Below are 20,680 nucleotides of genomic sequence, written 5' to 3' on the forward strand. Positions count from 1 at the left end.
TTTGAGTGGTCTAGTTCAGAATGAAATATCAAAAAAGTAAGAGATTTTCAGGTGCTGAAATTTGAGTTCAATAATTATATATGATGGGTACTGAACAAGAGAAAGATTTTGATCGGAATTTCTCAAGCGCAGTTGGGAAATCATTTCACAATGGATAACTACATACTGACGAGCTTAGCTGAAGGAAGCTCATGGGGCTGATGACTACTGACTGTTTCCATCAAATTAAATTCTTAGTTGCACTGGATTATAAACGAGTATCAATAGAAGTGATGCATTAGTATGTAGAATAAAGTAAAGACGAAAGCCAAACGCTGCAATTAAATGCCCTGGAATGTTGGATGACATCAGCGCGTCTCATGATTCAGACACCCAATGGTCTGTGGCAAAGAGGGCAGAGTTCAAGCCAATGTTAAGTGAATTCTGCCTGGAGTCAAACATTCTTTGAGCAGCATTTTATATCGATATGAAAATGAATTCTTCATGACCATCTACATAATTATAAAATAGCACAAATTCTTGCTAAATTTCCTTTTAGGTGTTGCAATGTGTCGGGAAACTCTTAAGCTCTTTCCAAATCAAATGTCAGTGTTGTCATATTATTCCAGAAGAATTACTCTTTCCTCACCTATTTCTCAAATATATATTCCTTTTTTTCTTTAAGATTTTATTTATTTATTTGACAGACAGAGATCACAACTAGGCAGAGAGGCAGGCAGAGAGAGAGGAGGAAGCAGGCTCCCTGCTGAGCAGAGAGCCTGATGTGGGACTCGATCCCAGGACCCTGAGATCATGACCTGAGCGGAAGGCAGAGGCTTTAACCCACTGAGCCACCCAGGCGCCCCACTCACCTATTTCTAAAATTGGATACATTTGAGTGATGCCAAAAGGATGTAGAGAATACATATTATAGGTTATTTGATTACCCTGAGCAATGATTTCTCCCTTTGGTGCTTTATCTGGCGTTTTCCTACCCAGATCTTCTTGCATCCTGGTGCTTTTTTTGTCAGGAACCCAGGGATGTGTCTGCTTCTAATTGCTGCTTGCCCAAGGTCAATCTTTTTTTTTTTTTTTTTTTTTGGTTGTTGCTTAGGGGGAAAAAAAATCATTACCTTCACTTGCTTACTTTGCTTCCCTCAGGGCCTGGCATGACAGCCTTTGTACCCAGTGAGTAATGCAGAAATGCCACTGAGGAACGAGTAAGTCTCAACAATGCTAAGAATTATAATCAAGCTTCGAAAGAATAGTTCCGGTCTCCAACAAGAAGAGGGACTTGAGCTGGAAACAGGACCGTATCTTTTCTAAAGCAGGTGCATATCGCGGAGATGCAAGTGCTTACTGAATTTTCAGATACTCTTGGATCTGCATTTCTATTTTGAGGTGGAGGGTGTTAAATGGAGCCCTTAGTGTTCATGGTTTGTTTGGCTGGTTGATTTTTTTCAAAATCTGGCTTCTGACCTTTTTCTTTCTCGATGTAATGGCTGGCCACAAGCAGCAGCTCTTCCTCGAGCTCCTTCAGATCGCTCAAGGCTTCATCGTACATGATATGTACCCCGTGCGGGTCCTGTGTGTAGACGGACGCAGCCTCCATGCTGTAGTAGTCGTCCTGGTTCTCCACTTCCGAGAACTCCATGAATCGGACACTGTGGACCTGGGGCAAAGAAAGCCAACCCCAGAAGTTACCGGAAAAGGGAGAGCTGTCTGTATTTTGCCAGCCTAAACGGACCACACGGCAGGCTCCTGCTCTCACGCAGTGGGCTGTCCGCACGGAGCTGTACCTGCCGAGTGTGTAAAGCACTGTATGTAGAGAAGGGGATATTAGCAAAGAATGTTGGCAGGGAAGGGTAGTGAGATGGATAAGTACCCGATTAAGTTTTTTGCTTATTAATTCAGGGCTACCTGGAAAAAGGCGGGCGATATTGCTGAGTGTACAGAGGGTCTCTGAGGTCAGGGTGCCTGTGTTCGGGTCTCACCCTAGGTCAAGCCCTCAGCTACTCTTAGCCTCTGTTTCCTCATCCATAACTCGGGGACAGTGGAGAGACCACAACAGTTGTTATAGGGGGTATGCGACACTGAAGCACTTGAGATCTAGAAACATGAGCTGTCAAAGTTTTCTTATTTTAATTCTATAAATACTTGGAAAATGCGTGAATATTGTCTCGTGTCTTGGTAAAATACTGAATTGAGTAGCGCCCCCCCCAAAATTCATGTCCACCTGAAACCTGCGAATGTGACCGAATATGGAAACAGAGTCTTTGCAGATATACATGGTTAAGATGAGGTCATATTGGGGGATGGGGCAGCTAAGCCAGTGACTGATGTTTCTAAAGAAAGAGGAAAATGTGGAGACAGATACGTAGAGGAGAAGGGATGTGAGGACAGAGACTGAGATGGGAGTGAAGTATCTCCAAGCCAAGGAAGGGCAGGTGACCCCCGGGATTACTATCAACGGCCAGATGCTAGGAGAGACAAGGAAGGAACTTCTCGGGAGCATGGCCCTGCTGACATTTTGATTTTGGGCTTGTGACATCTGGAACTGTGACAGAATCAAGTTCTCTGCCGGCTGTTATGAGCCACTCCCTTTGTGGTGTTTTGATACGGCAGCTCCAGGACACAAATATAAGGAATCTGGGTATTCCACTCACATTTTTTCTTAAATGACGGCAGAATGGTGGCATCCTGAGAATCATTAACCTAATAATAATTCTCATAATTTCAAACTTCACTCTGGCCAAGCCTCTGAATTCACCCCCTCCCCCCACCAGGCCTTGCCTTCAGTGTCTCCACAGAAGCCCCTCCCCAACTTGTCCACCACCCACACCCGCCACCCTCCCCCCCCCCATCCCACCACCCCCACTTACACAAAGCTGCTGCTCCCCCACCTCTCTCCTCCTGCTTCTTCCTGTACTCCAGGGAACGACTCTGCTCCCCTTCTCTGTGGCCATTCCGTCCCACCTCCCAAGCATCCCTGCGCCTTCTTGGACACCCAGTTCCTCTCCATTAGCTGTTTTCTCAATGGACACTGAAACAGGCTCACATCCCTCCTGCCCTTCGGTCTCTCCTGCTCCTCACCATCCAATCTCCCAAGATGCCATCTGCATTCCCTGTGCCCGCTTCCTCACCTCCTACTCCTCACTCGTTCCCATCCAGCTCCTGTCTCCAGCACAACAAACCACGTTCACTAAGAAGAACAGTGATTGTTCTCCACATCCAGCAGACTTTCTTTAGTCATCTTAGGCAATGTCTCAGGAGCACGTGACCCAGTTCTGCACTCTCTGCTTTCTTGACTCACTCACTTCCCTGGCCTGCTGGGACTCCACATTCTCCTTGCTCTCACCAGCTTTCCAGCCAACCCTGGGGTGCATTTTTCTCTGCCAGGTCATTAAGTAGTAGCCACACTTGAGCCCATGTCTTAGGACCTCATCTCTTCCTCCTGTACTCCTTCCTTGGGAGGTAGTGCCATTCCATAGCTGAGATTAGGGACCATTTTTTTGCTCCCTAATTGATATCTGTAATCCAGACCTCCCAGAGCTCCAGACCCACATATCCAAATGACCTATTTGGCATCTGTTCCCAGGCATCTCAAAGGCCCCTCGCATTTACCGTGATCAAATCATGTGGTCTTCTCCCACAAACCTAGGCCACCTCCCGCTTCCCCGTTTTAGTAAATACCACCACCACCAAGCCACTTCCTCTTGCATGAATCATTCCTGACACCACCTGCCTCACCCTACACGTCCAGTCTGTCCTAACTCCTGTCGATTTGACTTTCTATCTCGCAAACCCATCACTTCTCTCTATCTCCACCACCCACCATTCTAGTCCAAGCTGTTATTAGCTTTCATTTGGACTAATCTAGGAGTTTCTAGGTATAGTTTTTGGGGCTGGCCCGTGTCAACCTCTTGGACCTCATTTCCTTCCACTGTCTCTATACTTCCATCCTGATGGACCTGAGCCTGACCCTCTTCTGAATGCGCAGAGCTCTTCATGCCTCTGGGACTCATACATACTGGCCCTTCCAGCTCTCACCTCCTCTTTCCTTGATAAGTACCTACTCTATCCAAGAGTCCATTTAAATAATACCCCTCTGGAAGCCTTCCTTACATCTCCAGGCAGAGCTGAGTGCTTTCCCCATGACTTGTCTAACTCCATTATAGCACTCAGCTCATGGCCATGCTAGAGTTTTGGTTCATCTACTCCTACAGGCTGTGAGCCTGTCATTCATTCATCCCTTCATTCAGTCATTCATTCCACAAATGTTCTGGTCAGTTAATTTACTGGGCACTATTCTAGGCACTAAGAATATAGCGGTAAACTAAACTGGCACAAATCCCACCATCAGGGAACTCTTTAGTGGAAAGAGACAGACATAAAAAATAAGGAACAGGGGCACCTGGGTGGCTCAGGGGGTTAAAGCCTTTGCCTTCGGCTCAGTTCATGATCCCAGGGTCCTGGGATTGAGCCCTGCATTTGGGCTCTCTGCTCAGCAGGGAGCCTGCTTCCTCCTCCTTTCTCTCTCTGCTTGCCTCTCTGCCTACTTGTGATCTCTGTCTGTCAAATAAATAAATAAAATCTTTAAAAAAAAATAAGGAACATACGCAGAATGTCAAATGGTTTGGAACCAAAATTTCCCCAGACTTCCCAATGCCTTGCTATTGGGTGGGGCCTGGTGATGAGCTCTGGCCAGTAGGTTGTGACCAGAAATGACGTGTGTCCTTTCCAGTCCAAAGTATTTATCATATACATACATATTCCTTTTCTTTTCTTCCCTCAGTTCCTGTCTCTGAAAGGAGATGAATTTTGAAGACTAGATGGACAGATCACTTCAGGCAGGGTTTTGTCACGGTAATCATATTATTTTCTTTTTAATTTCTTCCACAACTACGTGGAAGACTCCCCTTTCTAAAGTTTCTGTGGTCTAGAGAGTTGATCCTTCAATATTATGCTTAGAGGAGTGGCAGGAAAGGGAAGGCAATAATTATCTGTCTGGGTAAGAAATAATCTGATCTTTGGAAGGATTCATAGGTTTCCAAGACTGCAAATTAACTGATGCCAAGATAACTATTTGAATATAGTAAATATAGGAAAGTTGGTGGCCCATCATTCATTCTCTTCAGTCCACTGGTTTCTGCCATTATTCGTGAATACAAATCTAAGGCCTTTTGGCAATTAGACAATATTTCTCTGACAAGTTTACCTTTTTCTAAATAATCTTTACATTAATTACAGACCATAAAAGCCCAATATAAGAATTTCATCAAAAACTGTTAGGATGAATGACTCAATCTGTTAGCTATAATCTTTCAAATATTTTTAAAGGAAAATTTAAAAATTTATTCTCTGCCTCGCTCGCTGAGTATATTATTACTGCAGCAAATTGTTCTTCATTTTAACAGCATGATATACTTTGCAAAGAAATTTCATGTACATTGTCTTTTTATGATCTCACAACCATTGTGTCATGAACAGAGCCTTTCTTTTGCCCAACAAATATTTATTAAATACCTACTATATGAAAGATATATACCCAACTCTCTATTTTCTTTTGCCACCTGAATATCTACTACGCATTTCAAAATTTCCATGCGCTCAACTGAGATTCTGATGTTCCCAACAAATCTGTTCCAGTCATCTCAGATCACAGAAACTCCAGACTTCCAGTTGCTGAGGCCCAAACTTTGGAATCAACCTTGACTTCTCTCTTTTCCACATTCCACATTCTATCTGCCTGAAAATCATACTGGCTATACCTTCAAAATATGTCCAGAATCTGACCATTTCTCACCATGCTGTCTTTTCAGACCCATCATCTCCTTGATTAATGTAATAAACTCCTAACTAGTCTCTACTTTGACCCTAGTGCATCTTCAGTCCGTTCCCCATTTAGAAGCATTAATATTGAAATGTGAATCAAATAACATCACTCTTCTGCTCAAAATTCTCCAACGGCTTCCCTTTCTCACTCAAAGTCAGAGTCTTTACAATGGTCCACAAAGCCCTACACAACCTGTTCCCCACCTCTTTAATCTCTCTATTTTAATTTCTGCCAAGTTCCCCCTCAATCACTCTGGTTGCGCTGAATTCCTTGCTGTTCCTGCAAAAATGCTATACGTGGTTCTGCCTCAGGGCCTTTGCATTGGCTGTCTTCTGCCTGTCTCCTCTGCTCCAGGTCAGTCATGTGATTTCTTTCCTTGACTTACCCTACTTACAATGGCAACATCCCAGCATGAACGTCCACTTCTCTCTACTACCTTTCCTTCTTAATTTTTCTTCATAGCACCTATTATCATCTTTACTAGTCTACAAAGTCTAGGTAGTTCTGTGATAACCCCAAAGTGCAGTGGCCATTCTTTTACTTAGAATTCTCTGGTCCCTAACAACCTTGGAAGTAGTTCCTACCCTAAGAAGAGCCTAGGCCTTCATGGTCTGGCCAGATTTTTTTCTATAGCCTCATCTCCCACCACTTCCTCATAACAGCCTCTGCTATTAGCATGCTAAGTCCAGGCAGATCCTGAACATGCATGGGGTGTCAGATCCCCATGCCAAAAGAGACTTGCCCAAGGTCAAACAGCCAGGAAAAGCCTACTCCCTCTCATCTGGGGGCTCCTTCTATTCTGACACATGCCTAAAGTAAACTCATAAAGTCCCATGATGGGTGATAGGTGCTTTCCTTTTCTGGTATTTTCATAGAGTGAACACTTGTTAATACTAGCCCAAAACTTTCATCCTAGGATCAAATACACGGGTCCAGGAAGAGGTCTCCATCTTACGGCCTTTTCCAGGGTCAGATCCCCAGGCTAGTAACCCCAAAGATCTTGGTACCAGTCTTGGCCCCGGACCTAGTGAGATCACCCCAACAAATTACCATCTGTGCCTTTCATTACCTGCATGGGAAAGAATCACATAGTTAGGCCCAAACATTCTAGTTTTTTTTTTTTTTTTAAAGATTTTTATTTATTTATTTGACAGAGAGAGATCACAAGCAGACAGAGAGGCAGGCAGAGAGGGAGATAGAGGGAAGCAGGCTCCCCGCTGAGTAGAGAGCCCGATGCGGGACTCGATCCCAGGATCCCGAGATCATGACCTGAGCCGAAGGCAGTGGCTCAACCCACTGAGCCACCCAGGCGCCCCCCAAACATTCTAGTTTAAATGCTGACCATGCCAAGCACCATGGAGGACAGCTAAACCACGTAGTTCTATTGAAGATCCTGAAGGAAGGCCACTTCCTTGAGTTTCTCACAGTGCAGTAGTAGCTCCTGGCAGCTTCTAAGGGAGCTGCTCTTCCTGTCACTTCTGAGAGCATAGGAAGGCAATATTGTATACCCTTGAGTAGCTCCTCCTACAATCAATGGGGAAGGGTGGGATTTTTTCCCCTCCCCTTCCTTCATGGCTACCCCCAACTCCCATCCCAGAACAAACAAACTGAGAGAGTTCAGTGCTAAGAAAGAACCCTTTTTAATCTATTAGCAAATAATAAAGCATGGCTATGGTATGAGGTAGATTTAATATTAGCAAAGGAAAGATGTGTTTGTTTTATAGGTGTGTTTGTTTCTTTTTTTTTTTTAAGATTTTATTTATTTGATAGAGAAAGATCACAAGTAGGCAGAGAGAGAGAGGGAAGCAGGCTCCCCGCTGAGCAGAGAACCCGATGCGGGACTCAATCCCAGGACCCCAAGATCATGACCCGAGCCGAAGGCAGCGGCTTAACCCACTGAGCCACCCAGGTGCCCCTAGGTGTGTTTGTTTCAAAAGCATCTTAACCTCCCCTCTAGGTCCATACAGGGGCATATTGACTGGACTTGACTGATCCTTGAGCTAGGATCAAGTGAGAAGGGCAGAGGGGTAAAACTGTGTATGGGAAGGATATGGGGGATGGTACTTGTTGCCAAAGGAGACCAAAACCAGAAGTCTCCTGTATACTGAGTACAAGCTGGACCCTATGTGACTGGATGGGAAAATAAACTGCTTTTCAATATCTAGAGCTGTTCTACCGTGCCATATAGTAGCCTCTAGCCACATGTAGCTATTGAGCCCTTGAAATTGTGACTTGTCTGAGTTGCGACATACTGTACATATAAGGTACATGCCAAATTTGGAAGACTTAGTATAAAAAATGTACAGTACCTCATTATTTCTTTTTATTGGTTATATGTTAAAATGATAATATTTTGATGCATTGGGTTAAACAGTATATGACTAAAGTTCATTTCATATTTCTTTATACTTTTAAAATGTGGCTATGAGAATATTGTAAACGGTATCTATGGCTTACAGTATATTTCTACTGGACAGTGTTATTTTACACTGCGTATTAGGGATAGTTGATAATAAGATGTCACAGCCTTACAGACATGACATAAGTCAGGGGTCATAGAGGTTAAGATGTAACTTGTCTGGTAGATAAATAGATTTTATTTTTCACATTTGTCAAGCTATCTTTTAAGAGGATAAAGGTCATATTAAATCCTACCTTCAGGAATAAACTTTCTAGAGACTGAGAAGAAAATATTGCAAGAGTGCCTACACTATTCCAAGAAAATGTAGGCATTTTCAACTTCCCTTCCAAAGAAAGTGATCTGATATGAATTTTGTGGACTATAGAAAAATACATTCAAGAGATGTTAAAAGCACCAAGGGACAAATAGGCTTTTAGAGGGATAAAAGATATTTTGTTTTTCAGCTCTTTCAAGTTTTCTCTACCTTTGTTTTCTAGTCTGTTTTTTCACTTGGGGCTTCGAAAACAGGAAAGAGGCAGAAAGGTATCTCTAGTAATGTCAAAGAGCGTCTTATAAGAGCTTCTTGGTAAAGACATGTGGCTCTCAGGCTAGGATAACAGAAAGGGCTCCTCGGGCTCTGTTCCCTGTAAAGTCAACAAACCAGCAGCTGAAATGTCTTCCTTCCCATTGTGCCCTCCAGGGTTGCTCTTAGAGTCCTGTTTGCCTGTGTCCTACTCTCAAGTGGTCACTGAACTTCTCTAAAAAGCCATATGCCTAAGAAACCCCATCTGCTACTCCACCATGCTAACTGATGCCAGATGTCAAGAGGAAGGGGGTTTGGGAGATAGGATAACCAAGGCAGAAAAAACTCTCAGCAGAATCTTAATCTCACCTTGTGCTCAGCAGCTGTCCCATGGACATAGTGGTGAGCTCCTAGGCCTTGCGAGGTGCCCAGACCTCCCTCGGCTGTATTTACCCAAGAGCTATCTTCTATGGTCGGGACCAGACTGCCTCCAACCAAGGTAAGGCCTGAAGTGTTGATTGTCAGTGTTCGCTCAACAGATCTGAAGTAGTTCAGAATTCCCAGACAGGTGCGCTGAAACAAAGAAAGGCCAGGTTAGGACCCTGTCCTTTGGTATCCCCACACGACAGAGTAAAACTGAATGGGGGCCCTGGAAGCTGGCAAGTCGATTCCACCGCTGAAAAAGAAACACACCATCCCCAGAAAAATCAGAACAAAGAACGAAGTGTAAAAATGCGTTGCTACCGAAAGAGCAGGAAAACCACCTTGGTGGACAACCGAACATTCCAGAAGTCTGAAGCCCATGTGCTGTGCCATCCACATACCTGCAGCTCCCTGATTCGCAGGTGGCGCAGATACAGGAAGGACAAGTAGGCTCCTCTCATCAGGACAGGACTCCCATCGCTGGGCCCGGCCCCACCATCCAAACCGAGCAGCTGCAGGGCCACTGCAAAGCTGTACCTTTAGGGGGTAGCAAAAATAGAATAAATGCTTTTCACCTCAAAGTGGTTTGGAAAATTCACAGACACCAAACGGAAGTCATTTTATTTAACTTAAGGGAGTTTCACAGTAGCTACTCTTTAAAAATGCATTAGAAGGAAAATAATTACTCTATATGTATAAATACAAAAAGAAATTGCTCTTAGTAATTACTCTCGTGAAAAACCCAGTCCTAGGGTGAAACATTAATTTAGTTGTCTGACCTGCTTGAACAGCCTTGCTTTTATTTCAGCTTCAAATATTTTTGAGTTAACATGTAACCTACCTATTAATCAGTCACTCAATTTCCACCCCCTCCCTGTATTTAATCCATTTCCTTGAGTCACCAATAACATGATTTAATTTTACCCTGTCTCTTTTTTCTGCTTGACGGGCTCACCAGCATGTTGGCAGCGACTTATTTGTGCTAGGTCATTTTCATTTTGTTCCATTGAAAGGTCCTCTTCCCTCATATTTTCATTCTATCAAAAAAGTAGCATTCGTTGAATTACATGAACATCTGCAATATCATTAACAAAGTCACAGTTGGGCCACCACAAGATCAAACCCCATGACCCAAGGCATATTTATATGAACGAGCAGAAGAGTATTGGGATCCACTGCAGCATGTCCTATGAAAATCTGGATTTCTAGAATAAATTAGAGCCCATCGTTATCATCATTATTTAGTCCTTGTTTTATAAGAAGACTCTTCCCAGCTTTTAAAACCATCCCCCTACACACACATATAGCTTTTCCGTGATTCACTTATGAAAAGTTGATACACACATTTGTAGATGTTTGAAACCTTGAACATCTCGAATCTCACCTTGTTCCAGGCTGAGAGAGATCGGTGGATTGAATGCTTCTTTCTACTTTTTAGCTATGTGATTTAATATTTTAAAGTCTTGATCCTGCTTTTGTGCTTATAAAATGGCATAAAAATAGAAGATAAATTGCTGTGAGAATTAACACATAGTGATTGGCATCTTGTAGGTGCCCTGTATGTGCTAGTTCCCCCTGCCCATGGATTGCTGTAGTCGGTCGGCCTGGCAGGATCTATCACAGAATTCATGGTTTGTGTTTATTTCCATAGGCATTTTTCCTGATATTGAGCAGGACTAGGTCTCACACACACACACATACAGAGTCCTAGGAAAAACTTGAAGAAGGTAATATTGATGAATTTCCTTCAAGTCCTAGGAAAAACTTGAAGAAGGTAATATTGATGAATTTCCTTCAAGTCCTAGGAAAAACTTGAAGAAGTTAATATTGAGTCTGCCCCTGGTCCTCTGGCAGTCCCTTTCTTCATTGTTTTCTCTGCCTGCCCCTGGGCATACACCCCATTCTCATGAGACAATCTTTTATAGTGGTTCCAGTACCCACAGAAACACTACTGAGTGTCAATGAGCTAGCTTGGAACCCCACTCTTTGGGTTACTTATATTCTAATAGTTCACTCTTGGGATTCCAATAAGCCCTTATGGCAAAAACTGCTGGTTGTTCCCCAATATCCACTTTCCTTTCTTCCTGTAGTAATTAAAAATTTATTGTGGCACGTGGCCACCCAGATGGAGATAATATTTCCAAGCCTCTTTTGCAGGTAGGTGTGGCTATGTGACTAAGTTCTGGCCAAAGTGAAAATGCCATGTGGCAGCTTCTGGGAATTTCCCTGAAGTGGCAGGTTCTCTCCCTCGTTATCCATTCTGCTGCTGAGGACAAGAATGTGACAGCTGAAGCTCCATCTCAGACCAGGTGTTGATCTTGGGTATGGAGGCTGCATTTGTTGGAACTCCAGGATAGAAGGCGCGTGGGTCCCTGAGGATTCCATGGAACAGAGTCATCATGCTAGTTCTGTACTTCCTACCCATGGATCTTAATATAAGGGAGAGAGAAAGAAATTCCTATCTCCTTTAATCCTCTGCTATTTTGTGTTTAATTATGACCAATGGCCAAATATAATTTTAACTAATACAGTACCCAAGACTCTAAAGACAGACTATTGATCTTTATGGCAGACAGTAGAGAAGAGAATTTGAGGCAGGGATATTAGGAAGAGTGAATGAGAAGAAAGTTGTCTCATCCACTATCGTTAAATGGCTTCCCATTCTGCCTGTGGGTAGAATTAGCTCCTGTCTGTTCTGGGTAAATGTGTACATTAGTGTATTTCCATGTAAACATCCCACAACCCCAGGACTGGAAAAGACCTAGGAAGTGACATGGGGCACTCCTGTTCTTTAATACAGAAACTCAAGATCATCATCCCCAGATTAAGAGACTCTTACTTGAAGAAAATCAGTAGGAAAGCATATACTCTATGAGGGAAGTTGAATCCTGGCAATTTCTATTTGGCCAGAATTTGGGGTGAGAGTGTTTCTCCTGAAGACCCTTGCCTCCTAGGCCTCTGGTACCCTTACACTGCAGTTCAGCTTTCCCCACTGTGGCTGCAAAGGGCAGGCACAGAGCCACAGCTTTTCTCTGATGGGATCGTGACTTTTCCAGCTGCTTCTAAATTTACCCAGAATTACATAGGGAGGAACAGAGAATGACATCAAGTTACAGTGAAAGACACTATGAAGGTACGACTGAGCAAGGCACAGAAGCACTGCTGGACCCATAAGCTGCTGGGAAGAAAGGAAGGGGGCATAACTGGGTAGGGTGAGTAGAGGAAGAGAGCCCAGCCCCCTCCGGAAAAAGAGAACCAGCCACAGCCCACAGAAGCCAATTGTTTAGGAAACACCCAAAGCGCATGAGTGTATTCCCCTAAGAGAACTAGACACGGTACAGGTAAGCAGCAGGGTTGACCAGAAGCCAGAATGTCAACACCACCTGCGTTTGTTCCTTCTTCCTAGGTAGGTAAATCCTTTGACATTTACTCTACCTGGTGGCTGGGTCTTTGCCAGCATTGTCTTGGGCAGTATTTTGATAGTTCTGAGATCTCCACTGATTGCAAATTTAATTCTTCTGGGAAAACTGGTAGGGGCAGTGGAGTGGGAGGTTGGGTGGAGGGTGGTGGGTGGGATAATCAGAGGAAAAATACGTCTATAATGTATTTCCCACCTCCTAAATGTCCCCACAGCGTATTTGTGTATATCCACAGAATAAAAAGACTAGAAGGATAGATACCAAATGTTAACAATTTTATTGTTTTATTTGGGTGGTAAAATAATGGCTGATTTTTATTTTCTTCCTTGAGCTTTTCTACATTTCCCAAATTTTCGGTGATAATACATGTCATTATTGTCAACAGAAAATGTTTGTTTTACATGTTCCATTGAATTGGATGAGGGAAACCAGAAAGGAGTGTTTTCTGTTTCCCTAAACATCTTGCACATTGGAATGATTGTATACAACAGCACTTTTGTGAGGGCACATTTCCATCTGTGGAAATACAGGGGACCAGTAAAGCTGTTGGGGAAGAACCAACTGTCCCTTGCCCTCTCCTCCCTGTGGCCAGTGAGAAGAAACAAAAGAAGAGGCACAGGATATAGTGTTTCCTGCCACTGCAACACTCCATAACATTAAAGAACAGTGACCAATTTAAACCATATCTTTAGAAATATGATGGCCAATAGTAGTACTTAATGTCTATACATGTTAATAAACAGGTGTTTTCTTGGGGAATGGCACTGGATACGAGTAACTTAATAAAATACAAAGGTGGAAGGTTTGGGAGGATCCACACAGGGCTGGCTGGTCTATTGCTTCTGATTAGGACTATGGTTAAATTATTTTTAAGTTTTTTCAAAAGGGTATAAAAAAAAACACAGTCCTTTTAGACCATAATTCTCTCTTTTTAGTTATAAATTATCTTCAATTCACAATGATCAGAAAATCTGATATTTTTTCTTTATCCCCCAAACCCAGATCTTTAAGTGAATCTGGGAAAAGAATTGTGAATAAAGAAAAGAGTAGCCTGCCTTACATGCTAATGGTAAATAAAGGGCCAATTCAAAATGTGATAGAAATATTATAAACATTATTAACCTTCAGACAAATATGTTTGATGTTAAAATGTGAGGAAGTAGGTTCTCTCATAAGTTGCTTGTTAGGGGAAAAAAGGGTGTACCACTTCAGTAGGATCTATGGAAAATTTTCATGTGTATGTCAGTGACCCAGAAAAGCTACTTCTCAAGTATCTACTCTAAAGAAACACACATGTGCACAAGGAGGCATGTACAAGGAAGTTCAGTGGGAGTGGTTTCTAATGAGGTAAAAAATGGCAACAAGTATCCAGAGAGGTGTCTGTGTGAGCTGTTGTATATGATAAAATATAACGCAAGCATTAAAAAGAACAACAGAGACAGATCTCTAAGACATATTATTGGGTGAAAAAAGCAAGTTAACAAAGATATCCACAGAGTATGACAGATAATTTACATAGAAAACTAAAACACAATATTATACCACATATATGTGTATATATGTACACATATATATGGTGTGTGTGTGTATATATATATATATATATATATAATATATATATTTTATGAGGACATATGTTTGAATGTAAATGTATTGAAAAGGCTAAAGCAATAACAGTGTTTACCTCTGAGGAAGTGGAATGGGGACCAGATTAGAATTCCCATTAATTTAAAGCATTAAATTTTCAGTGATGTTTCAATTTTTCACAAGAAGATGTTTATGTATTATTTCTGTAGCTTAAAATTAATTTCTAACATCTTCTTAAGGAGAAACATCATCACTTTACAGTGCAAAAACCTAGCAAACACCCCTAACTTAACCACATATCAAGATTAACATCACAGCAATATACCAGGTTGATAACATCTGTCCCAGATATGGTGTGATAAGAAGGGCACTTCACCTCTGGGGTGTCCTTCCTTCAAACCTCTAACCCCAGTGTAACCATGAGAAAAACATCAGACAAATTTAAGTGAAGGAGTTTTCTACAGGTTTCCTGACCAGTACTACAAAGACTGTCAAGGAAAGCCTGAGAAGCTGGCAAAGACCTGAAGTGCCTGGGAAACATGACAAGCAAAGGCACTGTGGTACCCTGGAGCACAAAGAAGACAGTAATGGAAAAACCAGTGACTTCCAAATACAGTCTAGTTTAGATATCAGTAATGTACCAGTGCTCGTTCCTTGGTGTGACAAAGTAATATGTCAATAATAGGAGAAACCTGACAGGGGATTTCTGGGAACTCCTTGTACTATCTTTGTAGCTTTTCTGTAAATCTAAAACTGCTCTGAAATAAAACATTTATTTTCTAAACAACAACAACAAACTTCCTAAAGAAAAACTATTGGTGAATAGTATTCATTGAAAACTGATCCAAAACTGTCCCGAAGTCATGCTCTATTCTTTCTGAGCTGTCAAAATGGGCAATCCTATGAGGTTTGCTTTCCTTCATGCAGAAGTAAGAAAGTTATTTTTCATGGGGTATGGATTGTTCCTTGCCAACTTCAGAATCAGAATGCTGACCAGCATATAGATGCTAAAATTCATACTTGACTGCTACATGCGTGCAAAATAATCACAGAGCTTTACAATTCATACCCACATTCCTGTGACTCCTCCCATCTTCCCCCTTTAACTTCATCCTAATCTCCTCTGACTGGTATCCAATATTCAGAACGGCATTCAGATATTGTATAAAGTGCCTCTTGACCAGAGCAGAAATACATAAGGAGTTCATAAAGTAACGCCCACAGGAAAATGGGAGGGAAAGTAGAAAACCACTGATCGTTGCCTCAGAATTTTCTTTCTCCAATGCTGTGCTATTTTCTGTTTCCCCACTGGGAAAGCTCTTCACTAGCATGGCTGACTCCTTCTCATTTATCAAATGTCAGATCAGATGTTCCCAACTCAGAGAGCTTGGTCCATCTATCAGCGGAAGCTCCTCTCTACCCTACTGCCCCCTCTTCCTGTGGTTTTCCTCATGACATCCACAGCTTAGAGATGAGATTAACTCTTCCGTTCACCTGTTTATTGCATGTTTCATTCCCTGAGCAGCACAGGTCCTGGCACAAAGGCAGTATCCATGTAATAATTAATAATTATAATAATTACAGTATCCATGTAATAATCACTGAACGAATGAATGAATGAATGAACAAACTAATGAACAGGAAACTTGCATGACACTAACATGTAGGGTTAATTTGTGTGTGTTATGTCTCCCTTCAGGATCCACCTCTGAAATACATAGGTGTTCTCATTCTTTAGGGTCCATTTACCATAAATCAACCTGAAAGTAGGTGTTCACATTTTTCTTCTTTTGGTCAATTCCAAGAACAATATTTACAAGTCAGTAAATAGCCCAAGGAAGTGGTTTTCTTTCTTTCATTCTTTTTTTCTTCTTTCCTCCAGTTTAACACGGGCAACTGCTTTCAAAATAGACTGGTGAAAACAGAGACTACATTTCATCATACTCTGACTTTCCATCTCATGTGTAAATGGAGGGAAGGAGGAACAGAGGATGGCAGGAAATGTCAGTTCTCTCCACTGTGTGGCTGGTCTCCTTCCTCGCGCTGTAGCTCTTAGTGTTTTCCACCTTTCAAAAAAAAACCTGAGCCATCATCTCCTGCTCTTGCCCTGCACTTTCTGCTTTTCCTGGATAACCTCCTTCATCCCTTAAGTCTTCATGGGCACTGCTACAATTCTGGCCTGCTGGTCCAGCCAGACCCTGGACCATCACTTCTCCATGACTTCAAACATGAAGCTCTTCACTACTGACTCCCTGTTCCTTTACCTCCTACTTCTCCTTTACTTCTGTTCACCCTCATCTGCCCCCCTGGGAATTTAATTGCCCCTATTTTCTCAGTCAAGGAGGAAACAGACTTGTGGTGGCCCTCAAATGTTAAAACCAGAATCTCAGGTAAAGGAGGATCCTTTCAAGATCAAGAGCTAGACTGTTCAGTATCTTAGGAGCACCGGTCTTATTTAGTGATAAGGGCTGACTCTGGCTTCAACCTTCTTCCTTCTTTCCTACTCCCTACCTCCTTCTGCTTAAGTTTGGTTCAAGAAGGAAAAGAACTGGATGTTTTTAAATGTCCCCTTGTGAAATACAAATCAGAACCACAATGATATACTACCTCGCACCAGTCAGGGCGACTAAAATTAAAAAGTCAGGAAAAAACAGATGTTGGTGAGGATGCAGAGAAAGGGGAACCTTCCTACACCATTGGTGGGAATGAAAGCTGATGCAGCCACTCTAGAAAACAATACGAACTTTCCTCAAAAAGTTGAAGACAGAACTATACTACAACCAAGCATTGCACTTCTGGATATTTACCCCGAGGATATAAATGTAGTGATCCTAAGGGGCACCTGTACCCCAATGTTTATTGCAGCAATGTCCGCGATAACCAAACTATGGAAAGAACACAGATGCCCATCAACAGTTGAATGGATAAAGAAGATGTGGTATAGGGGTGCCCAGGCGGCTGAGTTGTTAAGCATCTGCCTTTGGCTCAGGTCATGATCCGAGGGCCCTGGGATCAAGCAACACATCAGGCTCCTTGCTCAGTGGGGAACCTGTTTCTCCCTCTCTCTCACTCCCCTTGCTTGTGTTCCCTCTCCTGATGTGTCTCTCTGTCAAATAAATAAATAAAATCTTTAAAAAAAAAAGAAGCTGTGATTATATATATTATATAAATATATATATATAATATTATATATATATGATGGAATATTACACAGCCATCAAAAAATGAAATCCTGGGGTGCCTGGGTGGCTCAGTGGGTTAAAGCCTCTGCCTTCAGCTCAGGTCATGATCTCAGGGTCCTGGGATTGAGCATTGGGCTCTCTGCTCAGTGGGGAGCTTGCTACCCTCTCTCTCTCTCTCTCTCTCTCTCTACCTGCTTCTCTGCCTGCTTGTGATCTCTGTCAAATAAATAAATAAAATCTTTTTAAAAAAATGAAATCCTGCCATTTGTAACGACATGGATGGAACTAGAAGGTATTATGCTAGGTGAACGAAGTCAATCAGAGGAAGACAATTAATCATACGATCTCACTCATATGTGGAATTTAAGAAACAAAACAGAGGATCATAGGGGAAGAGAAGAAAAAAATAAAACAAGATGAAATGCTCATTACATTGAATATTACATCACAGAACTGTACCTCTGAAACCAAAAATACATTATATGTTAATTAATTGAATTTAAATAAAGAATGTGTTTTTTTAAATCCCCTTATTAGTATAAGGTCTTCCTGGTGATGTATGGGGTAGGAAAAAATGTGGCTATTTTCTCAGCTCTCTCAGGATGCTCGCTGAGGGCTGTCACTGGTAGCCGCGTGCCTGTCAAGGAAATCAGAGTCCAGGTGATCAATGCCATGATAATGCTGTCTCTGCTCCTGATCTCTTTGGCCAACTCATTTTTTATTAGATTCTCTAGATCCTTATCTAGGTTGAAAAGTTGTAGAGGTTGTGGGGTGTGTGTGTGTGTGTGTGTGTGTTACACATGCATGTACTTTTGTGTTTGCTTCCAGCTAATCTGTAAGTCATTTGGGTTTCACTTTCTCCCATCCCCAGCCTGGGATGATAGACCATGACAGTGCTTCTCTCTCTAGCATTCTACTAAACTTCTTCATACCTTTGACTTTATGTATAATTTCTACAATTATATTTAGGGGTGAAAATAATAGGATTATTCTGAATATTAGGCTCACTGAAAGTCATGCCCTCTTACTTTAACTGGGCCCTCTGGCTACATGGTCATCCTTATATTCTTTTCTCCATTGGTGGCCCGGTGGCATTACCCGCAGTGACCCACCTCCTTACGTGTCACTTTAACCTTCAATCTCACTAATGCAGGCATCTTCCCCCCTTCTCCTCTCTCTCTATGAGACATCCAGAGGCATTTACAAGCTACCACATCTTATTTTTTTTGTACCTGGAAATTCTATAGATCTTATTCACCTCAAGGGAAATGATGCCAGTCTTCCTTTCTCAAAATTACTCCTTCAACTAGTTTATTTTATTTCATTTATTTATTTGACACAGAGAGGTCACAAGTAGGTAGAGAGGCAGGCAGAGAGAGAGAGGAGGAAGCAGGCTCCCTGCCAAGCAGAGAGCCCAATGCAGGACTCCATCCCAGGACCCTGAGATCATGACCTGAGCCGAAGGCAGCAGCTTAACCCACTAAGCCATCCAGGCGCCCACCTTCAACTGGTTTCTTCATCCCAACCCCTCCTCTTTCCCCAGGGTCATCTGTTTCTCAAATTCACCCTTTCATATCTTCCATCTCCTCATCTCCACTGATCATTTCTTCCAGACCATAAACATACTAAGTTTTCCCATTTAAATAAGCAAAGGAAACAATACTCCTCCCTTGGAGCAACAAACAGTAGCAAATTATTTAAAATGTTGTAGTACCATTGTAAAGACAAATATCCAATAGCTTTGTATAGAAATTGCCTTTTGTTGCCAAACTTCAGGCCTATCTTATGTAGTAGCTATCTAGCTGGCTTCCCTGCCTGCAGTCTCTCCCTCTTCCAATCCAACTAACACCTTGCTGCCACATCAATCTTCCTAAAAATACAACTTTGTATATATCACTTCCCTTATAGGATAAAACACAAATTGCTTTTTCTGAAATTTATGGACATTCACAACTTTCCCTCTCCTCCCACTTAAAAAAACTTTTCTTCCACATATTTCCACATGACTCACTCCACCAACCTGGCCTTGAACCCCACACACACAGTGTCTCTTCTGCATGGTTGTTCATGCCTCCCTTCTACAATGTGCTTCCCTCTCTGCCACCACTTCCCTGAGCCCCATGAGTCCTTCAAACCCAGTTCAGTTTCCTCCTCCTTCAAAAGGTTTTCCCAGAAGAACCAACCCTAGGGGGACCACTTTGCCTCTACACACTCACACTATTTAACAATTGTCCAACTCATTTGGTGTTTAGCACTAAAATGTGTGCCTTTGCATTGGTAAATAGTGGTTATGTATATGTCCCAGCAGCAATCTCTTGTATTATACCTCTTTACATTCTTCTTTTTAATCAGCAATTAAATCTTTTTATTAAAAAAACAAACCTGGCTGGGTAATGAAACTCTTATGGAGAGGGTTTCTGAAAAACTACCAAAGGTAAATTTCTAAGGTCTACACAAAAGTAGTGAGTTGGACAGAAAGGCATATTGGTTATTTCTTCCTGTTTTACCTGGTAGAGATTGATGTTGCTATAAATATTCTCCCAGATGTGGTCATAGTTGCACTGATGCAAACCCTGGGAAGCCACGAAAGTTGGACGAGATGGAGGTGGCATGATTGTCTTTGCAGCGTGGTCTTGGAGCACTTGCATTACTCGCTCGGGGCTGGAAATCTCAAGTAGAACAAGAGGGAAAAGAATGGTTTGGTAAAGGATTATTCCCTTCTATTCAGCAAAAGTTTGGTCATATACACACAAATAAAAAAGAATCCCCAGGTGGGGCTTTATTCAGTTAAAAAATAAAAATCACATTAAAACATCATGATTCCCTTTAGTATGTCCATCCACTGAACATTGTGAATATTTAAATACACACAGCAAGTCATTTAAAATTCTGCAACAACCCTCTAAATACAAAGTAGATTGTACCCCACAAATGTTATAGCACCAATGAAAAGATAAACACACATCATTTTGGGTACAAACCCTGTTTGCTATTAGGAAGCTGCCAGGAGATGGAGGAAGAGGATGCTGGATTGTATGAGGAAAGTACAAGCTTTGTAAGGACACAAGCCTTGGTTCATATCTCTGCTGGAATCCTGACTTCACCACACAGAGCAGGACAAGTCAACCTAATAAGAACAACAATGATGTCTCTCCCAGGATTGGTGCAAAAATTCCCATCATGTAGTAGGTACTGAATAAATGTTCCTTCTTCTCTTCTGGAGGTAAAGGATCAAGTAATAGTCCCAGAATTGAATTTCAACAGCAGTGATACATGTAACACAGTATTTTACAAGGAAATTCAAATGTCATTTAGTCCAATCCCTACCAA

At 42.1% G+C, this 20,680-nt stretch overlaps 1 protein-coding gene across 1 annotated transcript in view; it reads right to left on the bottom strand.

The window, feature by feature from the left end:
• The window catches only part of LOC122909007, a 157,865-nt gene that overhangs the window by 110,154 nt on the left and 27,031 nt on the right, over positions 1 to 20,680 (bottom strand). The window contains 5 exon segments of the mRNA XM_044252938.1: positions 1,459 to 1,651; positions 9,109 to 9,312; positions 9,564 to 9,699; positions 10,087 to 10,199; positions 19,858 to 20,019. Of these exon segments, the coding sequence (XP_044108873.1) occupies positions 1,459 to 1,651; positions 9,109 to 9,312; positions 9,564 to 9,699; positions 10,087 to 10,199; positions 19,858 to 20,019 (808 nt within the window).

The sequence above is a fragment of the Neovison vison genome, chromosome 1, assembly GCF_020171115.1.
Source record: "Neovison vison isolate M4711 chromosome 1, ASM_NN_V1, whole genome shotgun sequence".
Classification (NCBI taxonomy): domain Eukaryota; kingdom Metazoa; phylum Chordata; class Mammalia; order Carnivora; family Mustelidae; genus Neogale; species Neogale vison.